Consider the following 16001-nt stretch of genomic DNA (forward strand, 5'->3'; position numbering starts at 1 on the left):
AGCCTGCAAAATATTGGTTTATAAGTTTTTCATTCGTCATGACTTCACCTGTTCTAACATTTTCAATTGTATGGTAGCCTAGGAAGAGAGAATATCGCCATTTTCTTCGGATATACTATGAGAATGGACAAATAGAATCACCGAGTAACTTATGCTACCGATGGACCAGTGTAGTCAGGCCATTCCTTCTTTTTCAGGCCGATGGGCCGGACACCGCGCTGGCAGAGGATCAGTATGGAGAACGGGTATATAATATGCAAGGCATATCAAGACTGAGAGACTTTGTCTTTTCTCGACAGCAAACTGCATCATGGCCCATGCAGAGCTTAACCGTCTGCAAGCATGTTTGAGCTTCGCACTCGACACACTCCGCAAGGAGATAGACAACTCTCAACTTCCCCCCCTGAGCCAACAAAGCTCAGTAGCACATCCATTGGATGACCCAACAACATACCTACCTAGTACGGGGTTGTTTGAAGCTCGTCGCCTCTCTTTAGGTACGTCATATTTTCTCTAATATGGACCAATGCATAACCCAAATTATCTATCAGCATGTCTGGTTGGTCGCTAACTGTACTCTATGTTTTATTCATCTGAGTATCTCTTCTAGGGAGAGCTGAAGAACCTTATCCAGTCGCCTTTGGATAAGATCATGGACGAGAGGTTCACGATATATGGTGTTGCCTGCACCGACACCCTTATCAAGACCGGCATTATCGACTACCTGTCTGATGTGCCAAACCCCTCCCAAGGTGTACCGGCTGCCGAACTGGCCTCAAAATTTGAACTCGATTCTCAAAAAATTGTTCCCATTCTCCGTTGTTGTGCAGCCAGCGGTTGGGTCAGGGAGACTCGTGATTCTTCATTTGCTTTGAACAGATGCGCGCGTACTTTCATTGAGGGTAACGCTGGTCGGAGACTGAACTTTTCGTATGTTTTTTCACTGCAACTGCGCTTGCCAAGGCTAAATATCGAGCAGTATGCCTGGGTTTATGTCGATAATAGAAACTATACCTCATTGGGTGGCGGAATCGGATTGGAAGTTGTCACGTTCTCCAGAGCAGACTGCTTTTCAAATCGCGTTCAAAACACCCTTGGTGGCATTCTCTTGGATTATTGAGAATCCAGATGTCCTCGTTCCAATTGCGGATCACCTTCAAGTCAGTGATTCTCCCAGTGTTAGAGAATTGCAGAGCACTTATCTAACTTTTGCTGTTTTAGGTCTTTGGTGACATGTCTACCCCGAGTATTGTGGCGGACTACCCATGGGAACAGTTGCAAACCCCCGTCATCGTTGATTGTGGAGGAGGGGAGGGCGGTCTAATTTCGTCTATCCTAGATGCGTAAGTTGGCGTACGTATTCCTTTCCAGAGGTATCTCAATCATGATAGGCATCCTTCCTTCCGAGCCATCGTGCAGGACATGGAGAATGTAGTCGCACTGACAAGTTCGATCATGGAAGATCGCCGCCCTCGCGACGTTGCAAATGGTGTACTCAAGGTGGAACCCCATGACTTTTTCCAGCCTCAGCCTCGGATTGGAAACGAGTATAGCTTTATCTTGCGTCATATAATGTGAGTGCTCATTTCACTTACCCTGAATTTGCTCATAACAGTCTTGTGCCAAAGGCATGATTGGCCGGACAAAGAAGCGGTCGGTGTAGCACATCCTACTTCAATGACATAGCTGACTTTAACTTAGACAACGATACTGGGACATGTAGCTCGTGCACTGGGTCCCAAGGTCAATAGCTAAATTTACAGATTAATGCGCTATGTCTGATGGATTTTACAGTCCAGGATACTCATCATCGACATGGTAGCTGTCCCGAACGTAGATTCGACTGCTACGAGCGTGCAATCATTGATGCTTGATAGCGGAGCTAAAGGTCCCGACTACAGGATTCCATCGCACTTTGGTTCAGCGTCTAGAATCGTAAGCGGTTCTTCTGTGCACATGATGACCATGATAAACGGTTGCGAGAGGTCGTTGGTACGTGCAGAACAAAGTTTGACAATATGCCACTAATGATTGAACAGCGTGAGTGGGAGAAATTGGTAAAGGGATGCGGGCTCCGTATCACGAACGTTTACCCGCTGCGGGCTCACACTTCCATTATTGAATGTGCACTTGATACACGAGCATTGCTGTAAAAGAATCCCGGAGTAATGTCACATCGAGATTTCCCATGCTGGTATTTCCAGGTGCACGCATCATACGTTGCTTCCAAGGCGGATTGCCGCACAAATTCAATAGATTTTCCGAAAGTTTTCGTCGTGGCCCTTGAGCCTGGCAAGATTTTTATCCTGATTGCTCACCTGACGAACATGGACTTCTATTCCCAGGTCGAGTTGTTCAGTAAGGTACGAGTAATGTGTGTGCTCTTCCACAGATATGATCTTCAGGGAATCTCGAGACCTTCTGCAAGTAAAAACATACACGAGACGAAGACCCGATCAGCGTCATGTACGTTTCAGACGATGGTCCACTTATGTGGAATCGTGTACCCACCAGAGCATCGATATCTAGCCTATGTTTTTATCAGGATCAATGACGATCATCAAGTAATTGCCAAGCGCGATCTCGTATCTTTCCTCCTCATACCCGCTCTCTGTGATACTATATGCAAGTAATCGTGCCTACCCTCGTGCGCAACTTCATTTCTGGACCCCTTTGACCAGGGGGGGGGGGGGGATAGCAGAGCATTTGTAAATAACGCCTCGACTGCAGGGAACATCCCATGTCCACAGATAAGTAGGGCATGAGTCCCGTCATAGAAGCGGACGTCAAGGAGTGTGAAATCCTCTGGGGGTAGCGATCTGCAGTGTCGATCAAGTGGGCTTGCAAATGAATGACTTGATGGCTTTTATACAGATAAGCGCGCTGCCACTGCGGGAGGCACATGAATCTGGTCGGTCAGGCCAAAGTCGGAAGAAGACAGTACTATTCAATAACGACACAACACAAGTCATCCAGACGTCTATCATCGTACAGTGCATCAAACTGAAATCACCTACTTGGGATCGAAACATATAAGAGGGGTCAAATCGCAAAAATACCTGACATAAGTAGTTGAAGCTGCGAAGGGAAATATATCAGGAGGCTGATCTATGGCATGTAGTACCAGTACTCGTAGGGTAGCCAATCTTATGCACAATCGCTATACAAGGTTGGGATCTACTACTACTTTGAGGAAAGGCATAAGTGCAACATATTCCGCTCGTTGCTCCTCTGTGGTAATCGCTACAGCGCCGAAATTCAGGTTCTCCAGGGAACGCTCTGACTGTGCCAGAAATCCCTTGAACTCTTCATGGGGCCACATTGATGTATTCCAAACATCAAGTGAGCGCAGATTGGGGAGTGAGAGAGTATTGAATACGCCGGATAGTGGGTTACCAAATATCCAAGCCCTGCCACAGAGATGCAAGGATTCGAGTGTGGGGTGCGTGAATGGCTCCAAGGGCTGTATCTGGGAGACGACTATGCCAGTCTTTAATGAGGAGAGGTTGGGACATAGCTGGAGCAGACGGATGAATGCATCTTGTTTATCTACGTAGATCTCGACTTCTGTCAGTTGGGCCCACATGGGAGCGAAAGAAGCCAGCAGCTCGAGGTCAAACCACCACATCCCTGGAAACTTGAGACTGGTCAACGTAGACGGCAGTTGCGAGATGGATTGTGCAATAGCTGCGGTATGACCCACAATGCTTAATTCCTGAAGTGCTGGGAAAAAATTGAATGAAAATGCAGGTTCGTCCACTCCGTGAAAATCGATGTAGAGAGAAGAAATTTGATGAATATGAGGTTGAAGAAGGCTTTGTGCTTGTCGGGTCCCGTTACCGTATAAATGGAGCGCCAGCGAGAGCGGTTGACCTAGGGTTCGCTTGAGCCATGCCTCATAGCAGAAAACTCTTCGTTGCCAGTCATCGTGCTGGACTTCCAACCGCAGGCTGCACCATAACCTGGGCATGCCCACAACAACCTCCCTCCATCGTCGACATATTCTTGTCAACAGGATGGGAGCCAGCCTTGACGCAGGCGACAAATACTCGTCTTCTGGGAGACAGTAAACGAAAATGTGGGATAGGATTTCAGTGGGCAAGCGCGATAGAGCCGACGATCCGAGTCTTTCGTGCAAATTGATGGACTCGATGACTTTGTTCTTCTCTTCGACGAGTTGCCCGTGAATGTTTTGGATACTCTCCATAACTGCTTTCAGTGTATCCAACTGCTGCTGGCGTTCAGTGAGGATGGCGTTAAGGCTTCGGCCTTTGAGCGTGAGTAGTGCATGATGATTATGACTTGGGATGGTGGCTGTGGAGTTTCCGAGGTCTGCGATCTGTTCGTGGTGACGTGGTCAATGACGTATCGGATATGAATACCTACTGCCTAGACCTACGGTTGCTTGTGAGCGTAGCTTTGAAGCAATTGTAAGTTACTATTCGGTATGTTTATTATTATGTAATACTTCGACACTCACTATGTTCTGCAATGCACCGATTACGTCTGAAACCGCCGTGGAGAAATTTACATTTGAATCGACTGTCTGCACATACATGTTACAGTCGTCGGTCATGATCGTTCAAGGAACTTAGAGATCATGAAATTCGGAACTTCACGGCATTTAAAGTACAGGAGCTTACAGTAGGCTGCCTGAAGCTCCCCCATATGTATGTCTGTCCTCTGGTATCTCGGACCCCAGCTGACCGCTGCTGCACTGCCAAACTTTATCTCTACGACGAAAAGTTGATAACGACCTGATGGATAAGAATTTTTTCATCCGCCTTACAGCCTCCCCGAGCTAATTATGGAGACGGACTCGGATACCATGCTTGGTTTCAAGTGCGAATTAATATATATGCTCCATATTGTTTAACACTCATTTCCGCAGGTATCTTTTAACAACAAAAGTGAGTCAGTATACTCTATGAAGAGGACTCCGACGTAGGTGCCGTGGCTGCCACTACTGGTAGATGTGTCGTCCAGCGTCATACCATCATTTTCTCATTTCTCCCGCCGCTTCCAGTACGAGAATTACAATCATGCCTCCGCAAATGACATTCTCTACCACAATATTGGAAAACGGGTCCTCGTGGGATGAGCTCCCCTGTTTATTTCTGTTGAATTCTAAGGCTACTGGCACACTCTCCACTACGTCGAGGGAAGGAATGAGGGCAACGTACTTTGCTCGCTGCACATCCATCACCGTAAAACCACGGAAACTCAGGCGCTCCAAGGGACAATTTGACCGTGCAAAAAGATCTATCAACTGCTTATGAGGCCATCTAATCTCGTCAGCGGCCCAAACACAGGCATCAAACATGCGCAAACTGGGGAGTGATAAAGCATCGAACAAGTGAGCTAGGAACGCCTCCTCGTCAGCACAATTCAAGCACAAGGATTGGAGGTTGGCGTGTGTGAATGGTTCCAAGGTCTGTTGACGATCGAAATTTGCTTCAACCGTCAACGAGGAAAGGTTGGGGCATAAACGGAGCAAATGGAGGAATGCATCCTGACGAAAAAGCTGATCTTGACCTGTGTCAGGTGGGCCCATACGGGATCGAGAGAAGATAGAAGATTGATGTCAAACGGCGAGTACATGATATCGAGAACGTGCATTGTGGATGGGAGTTGCGAGATATATTCCATCATAGCTGGAATGTCACAACCATGCATGTTTAGTATGACCAGCTCTCGAAGTGCTGGCATGTCTTTTAACAAAAGTTGTGGTTTGCCCGCTCCGCGGGAAAAACATATGGAGAGAAATGAGATTTGATCCATGTAAGGCTGGAGAAGGTTTCCTAAGAGCACAGTTGAGTCGTAGCGCTCGAGTGCTATTGAGAGCGGACGTCCTCGTGCCCGCTTAAGCCACGAGTCATAGTGGAAAACTGCTCGTTGCCAGTCTCCGTGGTCGACATCCCCCTCCCAGACTCTTTTGTTGTTGTAGTAGTCATCGTCGTTGTTGCGGTGAAATACAAAATCCTCTCACCTGGCTGTGGTGACGTTGAATTCAACATGCAACCTGCACCATAGACTGGGCATATCAACAGCAACTTCCCTCCATGGTCGGCATATTCTGGTCAACAACATGGGGGTCAGTTTCGATTCGTGTGACAAGTATTTGTCTTCTGGAAGACAGTGATGAAAAAATTTGGTGCAAGACTTCAGTGGGCAAGCGCCAGAGAGCCGATCTGAGTCCCTTGTGGAAAGTCATGGACTGCTTGATATTTTCCTTCCGTTCGACGAGTTGCTGGTGTAAAATTTTGATATTGTCCATGACTGTTTCCAGACCTGAGATCTCATACGACACTGCATCCAGCTGCTGCTGACGTTCAGCGAGGATGGTGCTGATGCTCTCGCTGTTGGAATCGGTGGTGGGGAGGTAGGTATTCGGGACGCTGACTCGGAACAACGGGGTGGTTAGGTCTGACATCTATGAATGGTCAATGTCACATCAGATATCCACAGTGCACATAGAGTCAAAGATATACTTACAACTACCTGTGAACGCAGCTGAAGCGAAAAGTTATTACCTGCAGAGAAGAATGGAAAGATCAGCACTTACGATGTTGTGCAGTGCATCGATGATGTCTGAGGCCGATGAGAGATTGTCTTTTGAGTTAAATGTCTGCATGTTGTTTGCTAGCGTGTGGGTCAAGGAACAAAGTTCGGAAGACAACGAATGAACAGGAGTCGACTTGGAGTTGGCAATTTTATGACCGCACCGTGACGTTTATTGAACCGTGATGTGACCAATTCAACGAATGACTCGCAGCGACACAGTCAAGGCTATTCAAATCAGTGTCGATTGCTTTCATCGTGATTATCCAAGAACCACTCATCTGCACAGTAACCTTTGGAAGGGTAATGCTTTGGGCAACTCAATTTACCAGGTCGTGACAACCGAAGGTACGAAGTGAGTTTTCCTTGTCCCCTACTGTGGTCATGTTTTTGATGGTATGGCAGGTATGAACACTGTCAGTGGGTCATTGAATACGTATTGAAAGCACCAAGTTCCATATCAGAGGGCCGGTCTCCCCCAGGCAGCATTGGACACCTCAAGCTGAACAATACGAAGCTGCCCGTACTAGCTTTGCGTCTTTTCATTTCCTCTAAATCCACATCTTTCATCTCAACACACCTGAACACGGCCACAAACGCAAGCGTACCATATGTCTTCAGCGCTCTGAGCGCCAGCACAGAGAGCATGGGAATAAGATAGATGATGCTGATGGGCCTCTCGCTTGATGCATACACCCGCATATCTGTATGCGAGCAGCTGCGCTCTTCTGGAAGTGCATCGCTCTGGCACAGTTTTCGGATATTCGATTATCAGGATCGAAGCGCCGAGGTTCTCTACACATAGCAGCGCGCCCGACTAGTGGGACTACGTTGGAACTTGGGAGAGTTCAACTTTCCTTTCTAGTAATAAACAAAATACATGCAAACAGGACAAGGAACTCGACGCCTTACTAACGGCTTCTCAATTCGGAATCAATCTCGAATATTACAGAATGTCGTCAATCGCCATTCAACCAAATACCGGGTAACTTCTAGAAGACACTCGTATCATCGTGGACATTACAGACGTTCGTTATATATTGTCACGGACATGTATATAAATGCTGGTTAGAGTCGCTCAGACTTCAGCAAACTCCTCCAACTTCAATCAATAATAACTAACAAAACACCTTCTCTCGACATCTACTATTTCTGCACTTAATCATGTCTCTAGTGCGCACATTCTACGATCCATTCACCGAGTTCGACAAGCTATTTGACGATGCTTTCAATGCTCGTTTCCACCCCTCCCCTACCATCGAGGGTAATACTACCTTGACTCAACGCCGTGATCGGGCATTCCCTAGGTAAGCATAATCTAAATCTCAATGTAAGTTATGTCGTTGACTCGTATCAACACAGAATGGATCTACACGAGAACGCTGAGACCAAGACAGTCACGGCGACATTTGAACTTCCTGGCATCAAACAACAGGATGTCAATGTCGAGGTCCATGGAAATCGCCTGACAATATCCGGAGAGTCGAAATGCTCGGATAATCACAACAAGGGCAGCTATGTGGTGCAGGAGCGCTCTTATGGCAAATTCTCCAGGACCCTTCAAATTCCTCAGGGAATCAAGGTGAGCACACTAACATGTGGATTCCTTGTAGCGATCCGGTGCTGACAGTTATTGTACCCTCCAGGCTGAGGATGTCCACGCAAAGATGGAGAATGGAGTGCTTACTGTGTCCTTCCCGAAGGCTGGACCGGACCAGCAACCCCAGCGAATTGCGATCGCGTAACGCGGTGGATTTGCTTAGCCCCACCCATTATCAAATTTGTATCATTAGCGTAGTGCGAAGGTGTAACAAAGGTGTAAAAGTAATAGTGTAGTATATGTACAACAGTGGTTACCGGGCTCACCTGATCTTTTTTTTGGATCGAAGTATTTTAGTCATGCTACCAAGTGGACGCCATTGAAACATTATGTATTCAAAAGCAATTCTCTTGTTCATCAGAGACGGACAAAAACAGAGGCCATAAAACTGTGCCATCCAGTGCACTTTGCGCTATATCATGTCAGACCACCTCGAGTACAAACTAAGTCTACGAATTCATCATCGCTCGGATGTGTGCCTCTCTTGTTGTGTTCACGACTTCAAACGAGTAGTGAAATGGTTCAGGGCGTCTTCGGCAGAGTCAGTCGCAGGTTATTGAATACATACTGGGTCACCTACGTAAGTAAACCAGTGGTGAACTCTGGCTTCACCTCAATCCTGTCTCCGTTTGAGTCTTTGGCATGATCGATGCGCAAGACGGCGAGTATAGCAGCAGCTGCGCTCCACAGACCGTTCTCTGCAAACCAACGACCTGCCAAAGGCATTTGTCACAACACTGCCAAATCAGCCATGAATCAGCCTACCAGGACAAATACGCCTGCATGGGTCAGTGGATGATTGAAGATGATAGTAAGGTTGAAAAATTCACCTGCCATGACCAAAGGCAAAATGGTTGACGAAAGGGTTCTTCAGCTTCCCATCGACGGTCAGATGGCGGCTAGGATCGAAGCGTGATGCATCGGGAAATATGTCTTCATCTCGAGACAGTGCCCTGAGCAATGCTCAGCTCAACCCATTACATGCACTCTAGCCTGACATACCACTGATTAACCATTACTATTGCACCTGATCGAACTACATATGAGTCAACGATAACTCTGACTCGTACGACTTCGAACCTTTGGGTATAAAGTACCCATCGTAAACATCATCATTTGATGTCGCATGTGCGATTCCTGTGTAAGAGGTCAGCCATGCAAACACAAAGCTATATTACCACCGAATAACCTAGGGGGCCGGGAGGATTCCATCTCAGGACCTCGCGGAGAATGGCATCAAGGTAGGGCAGTGACGCCCTGTCATCAAGGCACGGCATGTTGTCATGCCTCACAGCCTGGTCAATTTCTGCACGAGCATGGGATTGGACCTCAGGATAGAGCATCATAGCCAGCAGGAATGTCTGCAATACGGATGCAGTCTGCGAGACAACGAAGTAAGAATCAGAACTGTTTCAAGTGCTCAAGTAGCAACTCACGGACTCCATGCCAGCTAAGATGCCGTCTTCTCGTCAATGAATGAACTCTGTCCTGATAAAAACAAACTCTGACCTACGTATCCCGTCAACGCAACAGCCTTCATCATGTCTTCGTCAGTGTCGTCGTGAGCTTGACTGAGAAAGTCAGTGACTAATGAGCGCGAAGCAGTACCATCTGCCTTCATGCAAACTGATTAGGCAGAATTTCCATCCATAAGTCCGTGCGAACGTACTATCTGTGCCTTCACTTCATTAAAGGGCTCATTCAAAAGTTGATGACATAATTCTCTACAATGTCCCATCAGGGCAAATGCTCCACCAAAGCACCAAAAAGGCAACTTTTCGACTGCAACCTCATGCTGAATGTTCAAGATGATGTCGTCGACAGAGGCACTCACGGAAAGGAAAGGCTGTGAACATGGCAGCCTTCTCGGGAGTGGTAATCTGTTTGCCGATATCAAGGAGTTCGTGCGCACGGGAAAGAAATGAGCTTTCATGAGTGAGATGTCCGTATGTCACGGTCATGATTACGGATCCCGAGTATCTGTTACAAGGATTGATCGTCAACTGGACCATACGTCACAACGACATCCTTGGATTAGGTACGAACGCTTCAGTGTGTTGCCGCAGTAGGTCACTAGTGGCACCTAAGAGATCAATGACTAGTTCATTTGCATGGCGAGAGTATATCTCGTGGTACGAGATTGAAACTTCGGCCCTAAGGACTTGATGGTAGATCTTGCGATGTTGTCGTAAGGTCTCCCCATACGGAAGCATCACAGAATTGAAATCCAGTCCAGCTCTGCATCGGCAGCGGATGAAGAACAAATTGAATGAAGACCGGCAATACGTACAATTTGTTGGTGCGAACAACGGGACGGGTGGAGTAATTCGCAGAACGCTTTTCCAGCAACTCCTGGGCGATGGTTTCGGAGTTTATGATGATCATGTCGATCCCAAGTATGCGGGAGTGGATGATTTTTCCTACGATCAGGCATGAAGTTGAATCCAGGAGCTTGGAAAAGAGCTACTAACCATATGTCTTTCCCCATGCAGTATATGTGAGCCAAGGACGTTTAGTATTCAATTGCAGCGCGTTACCCAGAAATGGTATGGGCCGAGGGCCGGGTAGCAGAGGTAAAGGGTAGACACGTCTGCGAGACAGACCCAAAGCGACAACCAGGGCAATAATGCACGATATCCCTAGAGTGAAGAGCATAGGAAGGGATTATAGTCGAGCATAAGGCATGCTGCAATTTGAAGTTAGTTCGTCTTGTCATATCGGCAGCTTGCTGCCTTCGCGTGAAAAACTGATAGTTCAGCCTGATGAGTCTACATAGTACCCGCGCTATCTTGGGATTATCGAGCAGCGTTTAAACTCCGCCCGAAGCCCCAGAGCAGCCGCTGGGTGACGTTCTCCGTTTTGTAGTGCTTCAAATTGTGAGCTAGCGAATTCCAGCAGTCGATAGACTTCTGGTGAAACGACATGTAGCTACATCATGTCGTACAGCTGAGAAACACTCACCTATAATCTAATCATTGGTATTGCTCCCGTCCACTGCGTCAGACTGCTCTGCTTTAGCACGCTACTTATTTTCAAGACTCTAGGACAGACACCATTCTTTTGTGACTGCGTGTATTCATTGGTGACTAGTGACTACTCGGGTGCCGAAGACAGTGCACTCTAAGGTGGGTTACAATGCTCCTCGGCGTGGAAGACCGAGGTTAACAGAGGTGACAACTAGCCGTGCTGTGCGGCGCTGCACACAAATGTTTGGAATAGTTGCATCAATTGGTGGCATATTGACAGGCTCCGACAACACGAGGACTAGGTCGTCCCACAGCCGCACTGCCTGCTACCTATTCAAAGTTGAAACGATCATGCCTCATCGAGCTTGATTTTGACACCAGAATAGTAGAGAGTCTGCTTTGGGGTTTAAGTTACTACACCCGGGGCCCGAGGTACGCATGGATACCCATCTTTAGCAAGCTCTGATCTGTAGGTGAAGCTATTCTACCACCATACCATTCGTCCCAGACTCCCACGTTCCGTCCGCGTGTACTGGGCAGTACCCGGATAGCCCTCGAGACCTCACCCATCATGTCATACTCTATCGTAGGCATCTATTATACTCTCGGAAGGGATTTATTTACTGATTCTCATCTACTCACTGATCCAGATGCCATCGTTTATCTAGTACAATGTCATTCAATCAGAAATGATCTTGGGTGAGGTATCTCTTTTGAACGCCAAATAACTTCTGGTACATTCACCCTTTGAACTGCTACCTCAACGGCAGATTCGTTTAGCCATCCTTTCTAGCGGGTTAGTAACAACACTGCTCCCGACACTGCTTCTAGCGGCGCTGTTTCCCCTAGAATGCATGCAATATCGTTGAGGATGACATATTCTCTGATGCTACTCTGGAACCATACGATAAACGATCTCTGTCGACCAATTTCGGCCGTTTCCTTCCGGAATATAAAAATAGGTCTCCCTAAGGTGATTATGTTCCAAGCATAATTGTCTGCTAGTGCAACCTGTGAGCAATTGCCCCATCACGATCATCGAGTCTAGCCTGCCACTCGAATGCTGTCCCCAATATTTACGCCCCGATCGGGTTGGGTTCCCGCATGGATAAGAAGGTGCGTGACGTGTATGCGAGAACCCTGCTTCTTCACTTATCAAATGATGTATTCGGCAGTCGATCTTGCAGCGGTCATGAGGCTGCAGCAATTAACGGTGCGTTGCTTTCTTAACACGAAGGAGAGATAATATACCATGTCCCACCAGTACCTATACAGTACGTGCTTTCTAGCATGCCTCTTCCTCGTTCTAACTTGACAACTCAGTGTCGATAACAGCGTTCTGGGTAGGCTTATCCCGACTCTTCCGAGTCCCGTCCGCTGTTAAGCTCGTTTATCCAGATCTATGAATATGCTTGTTCCTTTCACGAAGAGGTAATAACTCGTGTCGTTATACACCTCGGGTTGAATATTGAACACTGTTCAAAGTGGGAGTTTCTACGTCGGTCGCGCTGGACCAAAGTAAAAGTCCTTTACATCATTACACGATATCTCCCCTTTTTTCTCATCACCATGTACCTATGTTGTGCGTTGATGAGCTCCAGTATAATCTTCCCAATAATAAACTGACATGTTGTGTTTCAGTGAACCTCACCCCGACCGAAAACACCAATGTATGTGGATGTACAGCGGACTTCGACTGATGCTCACTGCATGATTTCGTCAGAAATGTAGGATATTAATCAACATTTACTCATGTACGTGCACGGTACATACTCCATACACTTCCTTGTCGAGTGCTGCTCTTTCCTTTCATAGTTGTCAGCCAGATATCACTCACTTTCTCTGAAAGTATTTCTTCTTCTTACACGACATATGCGTATTCCTCATCCTATTCAAGGTTTCTTTGCGCTCAGAACATATGCGCTCTGGGACAACAATAGAATCGTACTCTTAGGCCTGCTGTCCACTGCTTTCGTGAGTCCCATGCCCTCAACACACTAGTGTTCATGGTTGATGAATCAGTCAGGTTATGGTCGTAACATCCGTTGGCATTCGTTTTACCATTATTGCCACCTCAAATAGTCTGTGATCTCACCTTCCCCCATTACTGTTGGCACATATTCACTCCACTTTCACAGTCACGACTAGTACGATACCAGGCATCCAAGGCTGCTCCTGGAGCCCGAGCGGTGTCTTATACTTGATGTTGTTTATTTTCTTATTTGTGTTTCAACTGGGTGTGTTTCCGAGAGCTGGGATGACGAATTGCACACACACGCTGACTGATGCTTGCCCCAGGATTAGTATCCCTCACACTCATACGTGTCATACAGAGCTGGCGGTCGTCAAAGGGCCATCTGTACGCCGCCCTTGTGAAGCATAACATATTCTACTATACATGCGGTCTCCGTGAGTCCGTACTCATGCATATTTCTGCGCTCATTGGTGATGATTGTCGTCCCGAAAGTTTTTTCTGCCATAAATGTCATCATGCCAGTGCTATTTCCCAATGTGCGTACTCTTCTTGCTACGCATCAATGTGATCGAGTCGTTGATATTCCGCGCACACAGTCCGCATACTACATCGTCCTGGAAGAGTATGTACCTCCAACTTCTGCTACGAATTCCTGCTACTGATAACATCCCAAACACTTTCAGCCTTCAGGTATGTATCCTTCGAATCCTCGCCACGCGCATGCACCTCCATCTCTGGCATATCGACCAGCACATGCGCGACTCTGATGCCGTCATATGCACTTCTATGTTCGACATGTCACCTGCAGACCTTATGGTGTAATGACTTATCGTGTAGTTTATCTGTCGCGAGATTTGGACTAGTAGATGACTGGTTGGGGTGGGACGTACTTGACTTTACATGATAATGCATTTATGTCACATACACAAATATTATAACACGAAATCACAGAGCTCATATGTAATCAGAGAGGCCCTGCGGGCGCAGATTATGGTCATTCCCCTTTGATTCCCCTAGGTCTTCATGCATACAATTAGAAGGTATATATATATCCGTTACTGCCAAGGTAGTAGTGCTACTATTCAAAATGCGAGACTGGAACGCGGGCTGAATGAGTCATGTTTGGTTTCGGTTAGACGCCTGCCCATTTCACAACTCGTGTATCATGACTCACAAACATATTCTATTGAAGGGTTGGCGAAGGGTAAGTATGGGCTACAGCATAATCTCGTTATCATCATGTCATCAACTACGTAGTACAAAACGACTGTCCGAGTCTATCCAAGTTAAAAGTAAAACGAGCAACGCATAGGATCTGTTACTACTGAGAGGGAAGGAAAAAGGGTACCGTATTCTTCTAGCTGCTGACGCGTAGTTATTACTCCACCGCCAAAAATCAAACTCTCGAGGGGACACCGTGATCGTGTCAAAAATCCCTTGAACGCCTCATGAGGCCATGGTCCTACATCGCGAGCCTCGATCGCGCGTAGATTGGGGAGAGTGATGAAATCGAATAACACGAGACTTCCCATCCAGTCCAGATGCAAATCGCCAGATATGCGCAAGGATTGAAGTTTGGAGTGCGGCAATTCTTCCGGGGTCTCGATCACCGACGAAAACATTCCAATTATCGTCAATGACGAGAGGTTGGGACACAGGCGGAGCAAGCAGGGGAAGCAATTTAGTGCGTCTACCACGATCTCGAGATTCGTGAGATTGACCCATGCGAGAGGATTGAAACCAGATAACATTTTGAGGTCAAGCCATAGGTCCGTTAACTTGAGAGTGCGCATGCTGGGTGGCAGTTGCGTGATAGAGTGGGCGACCGAGTGGGCGATAGTTAGTGCAGGATTAGAACCCGTCGTGTACATAACCAGTTTCTCAAGTCCCCCAAAGTCCGCCGCCACCACTGGACAGGAGCTGGCACCGAAGGATAACCCAAAAGACAGAGACGAAATTTGATTGACGTATGGCTGGAGCAGGCTTCGTAGCTCTTTCCCGTCATCGTTATGACACTCGAGTGTCAACGACAGCTGACGTCCTCGTGATCGCTTGAGGTAAGTGTCATAGCAGAAAGCTCTCTGCTGCCAGTTACCGCGCCCGACTTCCAATCGCAGCTTGCGCCATAGACTCGGCATGTCCAATGCGATCTCCCGCCATCGTCGACATACTGTGGTCAAGAGCCTGGGATCCAGATGTGGCGCGGGCGTCCGGTCACTGTCTTCTGGGATGCAGCACAGGAAAATTTGGGCGAGGATTTCCGTGGGCAAGTGCATAATCGTGACCTTGTCTTCGACGAGCTGCTGGTGACGATAGCTGACACCGTGTTGGTTTGTGACCTGTTGCCCGACTACATGCCCCTGCTGAAGCGAATGTTTATTATTATATTCAGATGCCAACACCTCCAATGCAAGCACTTACGATGTTCTGTAGAATATGTGAGCCTGCTGATGAATGGACGTTTGAGTGGGATGTTTGCATATTAACGCGAGAGAGGTTTGGTTGTTGGAGATGCAGATTGAAAGCGGAAGTTCTGTCGACCGTCGCGTCCCTATTTAAATCAAAACGCCACACGTCCACAACGAAGACGCTTTGCTATTGTAGTTTCCCCATAGCAGGTCCTATGTAAAACACCAGCCATCCACATCTGGAGACCTTGCATTGTTGCAAAGGGAGTCAATGCGAGCGCTTGTGGAATCTGTGGAGGGTGACCTTGCCGGTGATTTCGACACACTTGGTCGGCATCTTCCGATGTGGACCACGACTCATGGTTATCGAAGTTGTGACCTTTATTTCGCCCTATTGTAGTTTCGAGTTTTGAGTTTTTGGTTTGATGGGCGTGAAGATACTCACGAAAATTAGGCTTCGACTCTCCACACTCCTGCCGTACGCATTGAAC

General features: G+C 47.4%; 7 protein-coding genes across 7 annotated transcripts; 3 read left to right on the forward strand and 4 right to left on the reverse strand.

Moving 5' to 3' along the window:
- Positions 1-111: 111 nt before the first annotated feature.
- Positions 112-2243, forward strand: F5147DRAFT_725852 (O-methyltransferase-domain-containing protein). Its single transcript, XM_041439139.1, has 10 exons — positions 112-497; positions 552-559; positions 611-930; positions 980-1160; positions 1222-1343; positions 1392-1574; positions 1629-1653; positions 1702-1743; positions 1795-1992; positions 2040-2243. The coding sequence occupies exons 1-10, from the start codon at positions 311-313 to the stop codon at positions 2151-2153; spliced, it is 1380 nt and encodes a 459-aa protein (XP_041285923.1). The 5' UTR covers positions 112-310; the 3' UTR covers positions 2154-2243.
- Positions 2244-2935: 692 nt separating this feature from the next.
- Positions 2936-4785, reverse strand: F5147DRAFT_725854 (uncharacterized protein). The gene is made up of 4 exons (XM_041439140.1): positions 4747-4785; positions 4481-4670; positions 4400-4417; positions 2936-4339 (listed from the first exon to the last, which is right to left on the reverse strand). The coding sequence occupies exons 2-4, from the start codon at positions 4574-4576 to the stop codon at positions 3161-3163; spliced, it is 1293 nt and encodes a 430-aa protein (XP_041285924.1). The 5' UTR covers positions 4577-4670; positions 4747-4785; the 3' UTR covers positions 2936-3160.
- F5147DRAFT_788312 (uncharacterized protein) lies at positions 4722-6634 on the reverse strand (the record flags this gene model as incomplete). Its single annotated transcript, XM_041442981.1, has 6 exons — positions 4722-5512; positions 5557-5932; positions 5990-6076; positions 6138-6433; positions 6496-6513; positions 6566-6634. The coding sequence occupies 6 exons, from the start codon at positions 6632-6634 to the stop codon at positions 4997-4999; spliced, it is 1362 nt and encodes a 453-aa protein (XP_041285925.1). The 3' UTR covers positions 4722-4996.
- A 1091-nt stretch (positions 6635-7725) lies between these two features.
- F5147DRAFT_587123 (HSP20-like chaperone) lies at positions 7726-8306 on the forward strand (the record flags this gene model as incomplete). Its single annotated transcript, XM_041431968.1, has 3 exons — positions 7726-7868; positions 7924-8143; positions 8208-8306. The coding sequence occupies 3 exons, from the start codon at positions 7726-7728 to the stop codon at positions 8304-8306; spliced, it is 462 nt and encodes a 153-aa protein (XP_041285926.1).
- Positions 8307-8527: 221 nt separating this feature from the next.
- Positions 8528-11011, reverse strand: F5147DRAFT_764560 (cytochrome P450). Its single transcript, XM_041440716.1, has 15 exons — positions 10633-11011; positions 10452-10581; positions 10208-10399; positions 9996-10141; positions 9831-9943; positions 9671-9776; positions 9598-9611; positions 9351-9540; positions 9242-9298; positions 9164-9188; positions 8992-9114; positions 8927-8940; positions 8743-8874; positions 8719-8722; positions 8528-8689 (listed from the first exon to the last, which is right to left on the reverse strand). The coding sequence occupies exons 1-15, from the start codon at positions 10814-10816 to the stop codon at positions 8611-8613; spliced, it is 1509 nt and encodes a 502-aa protein (XP_041285927.1). The 5' UTR covers positions 10817-11011; the 3' UTR covers positions 8528-8610.
- A 1368-nt stretch (positions 11012-12379) lies between these two features.
- F5147DRAFT_658414 (uncharacterized protein) lies at positions 12380-13924 on the forward strand (the record flags this gene model as incomplete). The annotated part of the gene is made up of 12 exons (XM_041434437.1): positions 12380-12401; positions 12613-12645; positions 12769-12797; positions 12851-12881; positions 13025-13101; positions 13154-13208; positions 13266-13364; positions 13426-13536; positions 13595-13638; positions 13699-13724; positions 13786-13792; positions 13853-13924. 12 exons carry the CDS (start codon positions 12380-12382, stop codon positions 13922-13924), a joined length of 606 nt encoding a protein of 201 aa, XP_041285928.1.
- A 369-nt stretch (positions 13925-14293) lies between these two features.
- F5147DRAFT_841144 (uncharacterized protein) lies at positions 14294-15802 on the reverse strand. Its single transcript, XM_041444354.1, has 2 exons — positions 15524-15802; positions 14294-15465 (listed from the first exon to the last, which is right to left on the reverse strand). Exons 1-2 carry the CDS (start codon positions 15581-15583, stop codon positions 14389-14391), a joined length of 1137 nt encoding a protein of 378 aa, XP_041285929.1. The 5' UTR covers positions 15584-15802; the 3' UTR covers positions 14294-14388.
- Between the last annotated feature and the right edge of the window lie 199 nt (positions 15803-16001).

The sequence above is a fragment of the Suillus discolor genome (genome assembly GCF_016758755.1).
Source record: "Suillus discolor strain FC423 chromosome Unknown F5147scaffold_111, whole genome shotgun sequence".
Lineage (NCBI taxonomy): Eukaryota > Fungi > Basidiomycota > Agaricomycetes > Boletales > Suillaceae > Suillus > Suillus discolor.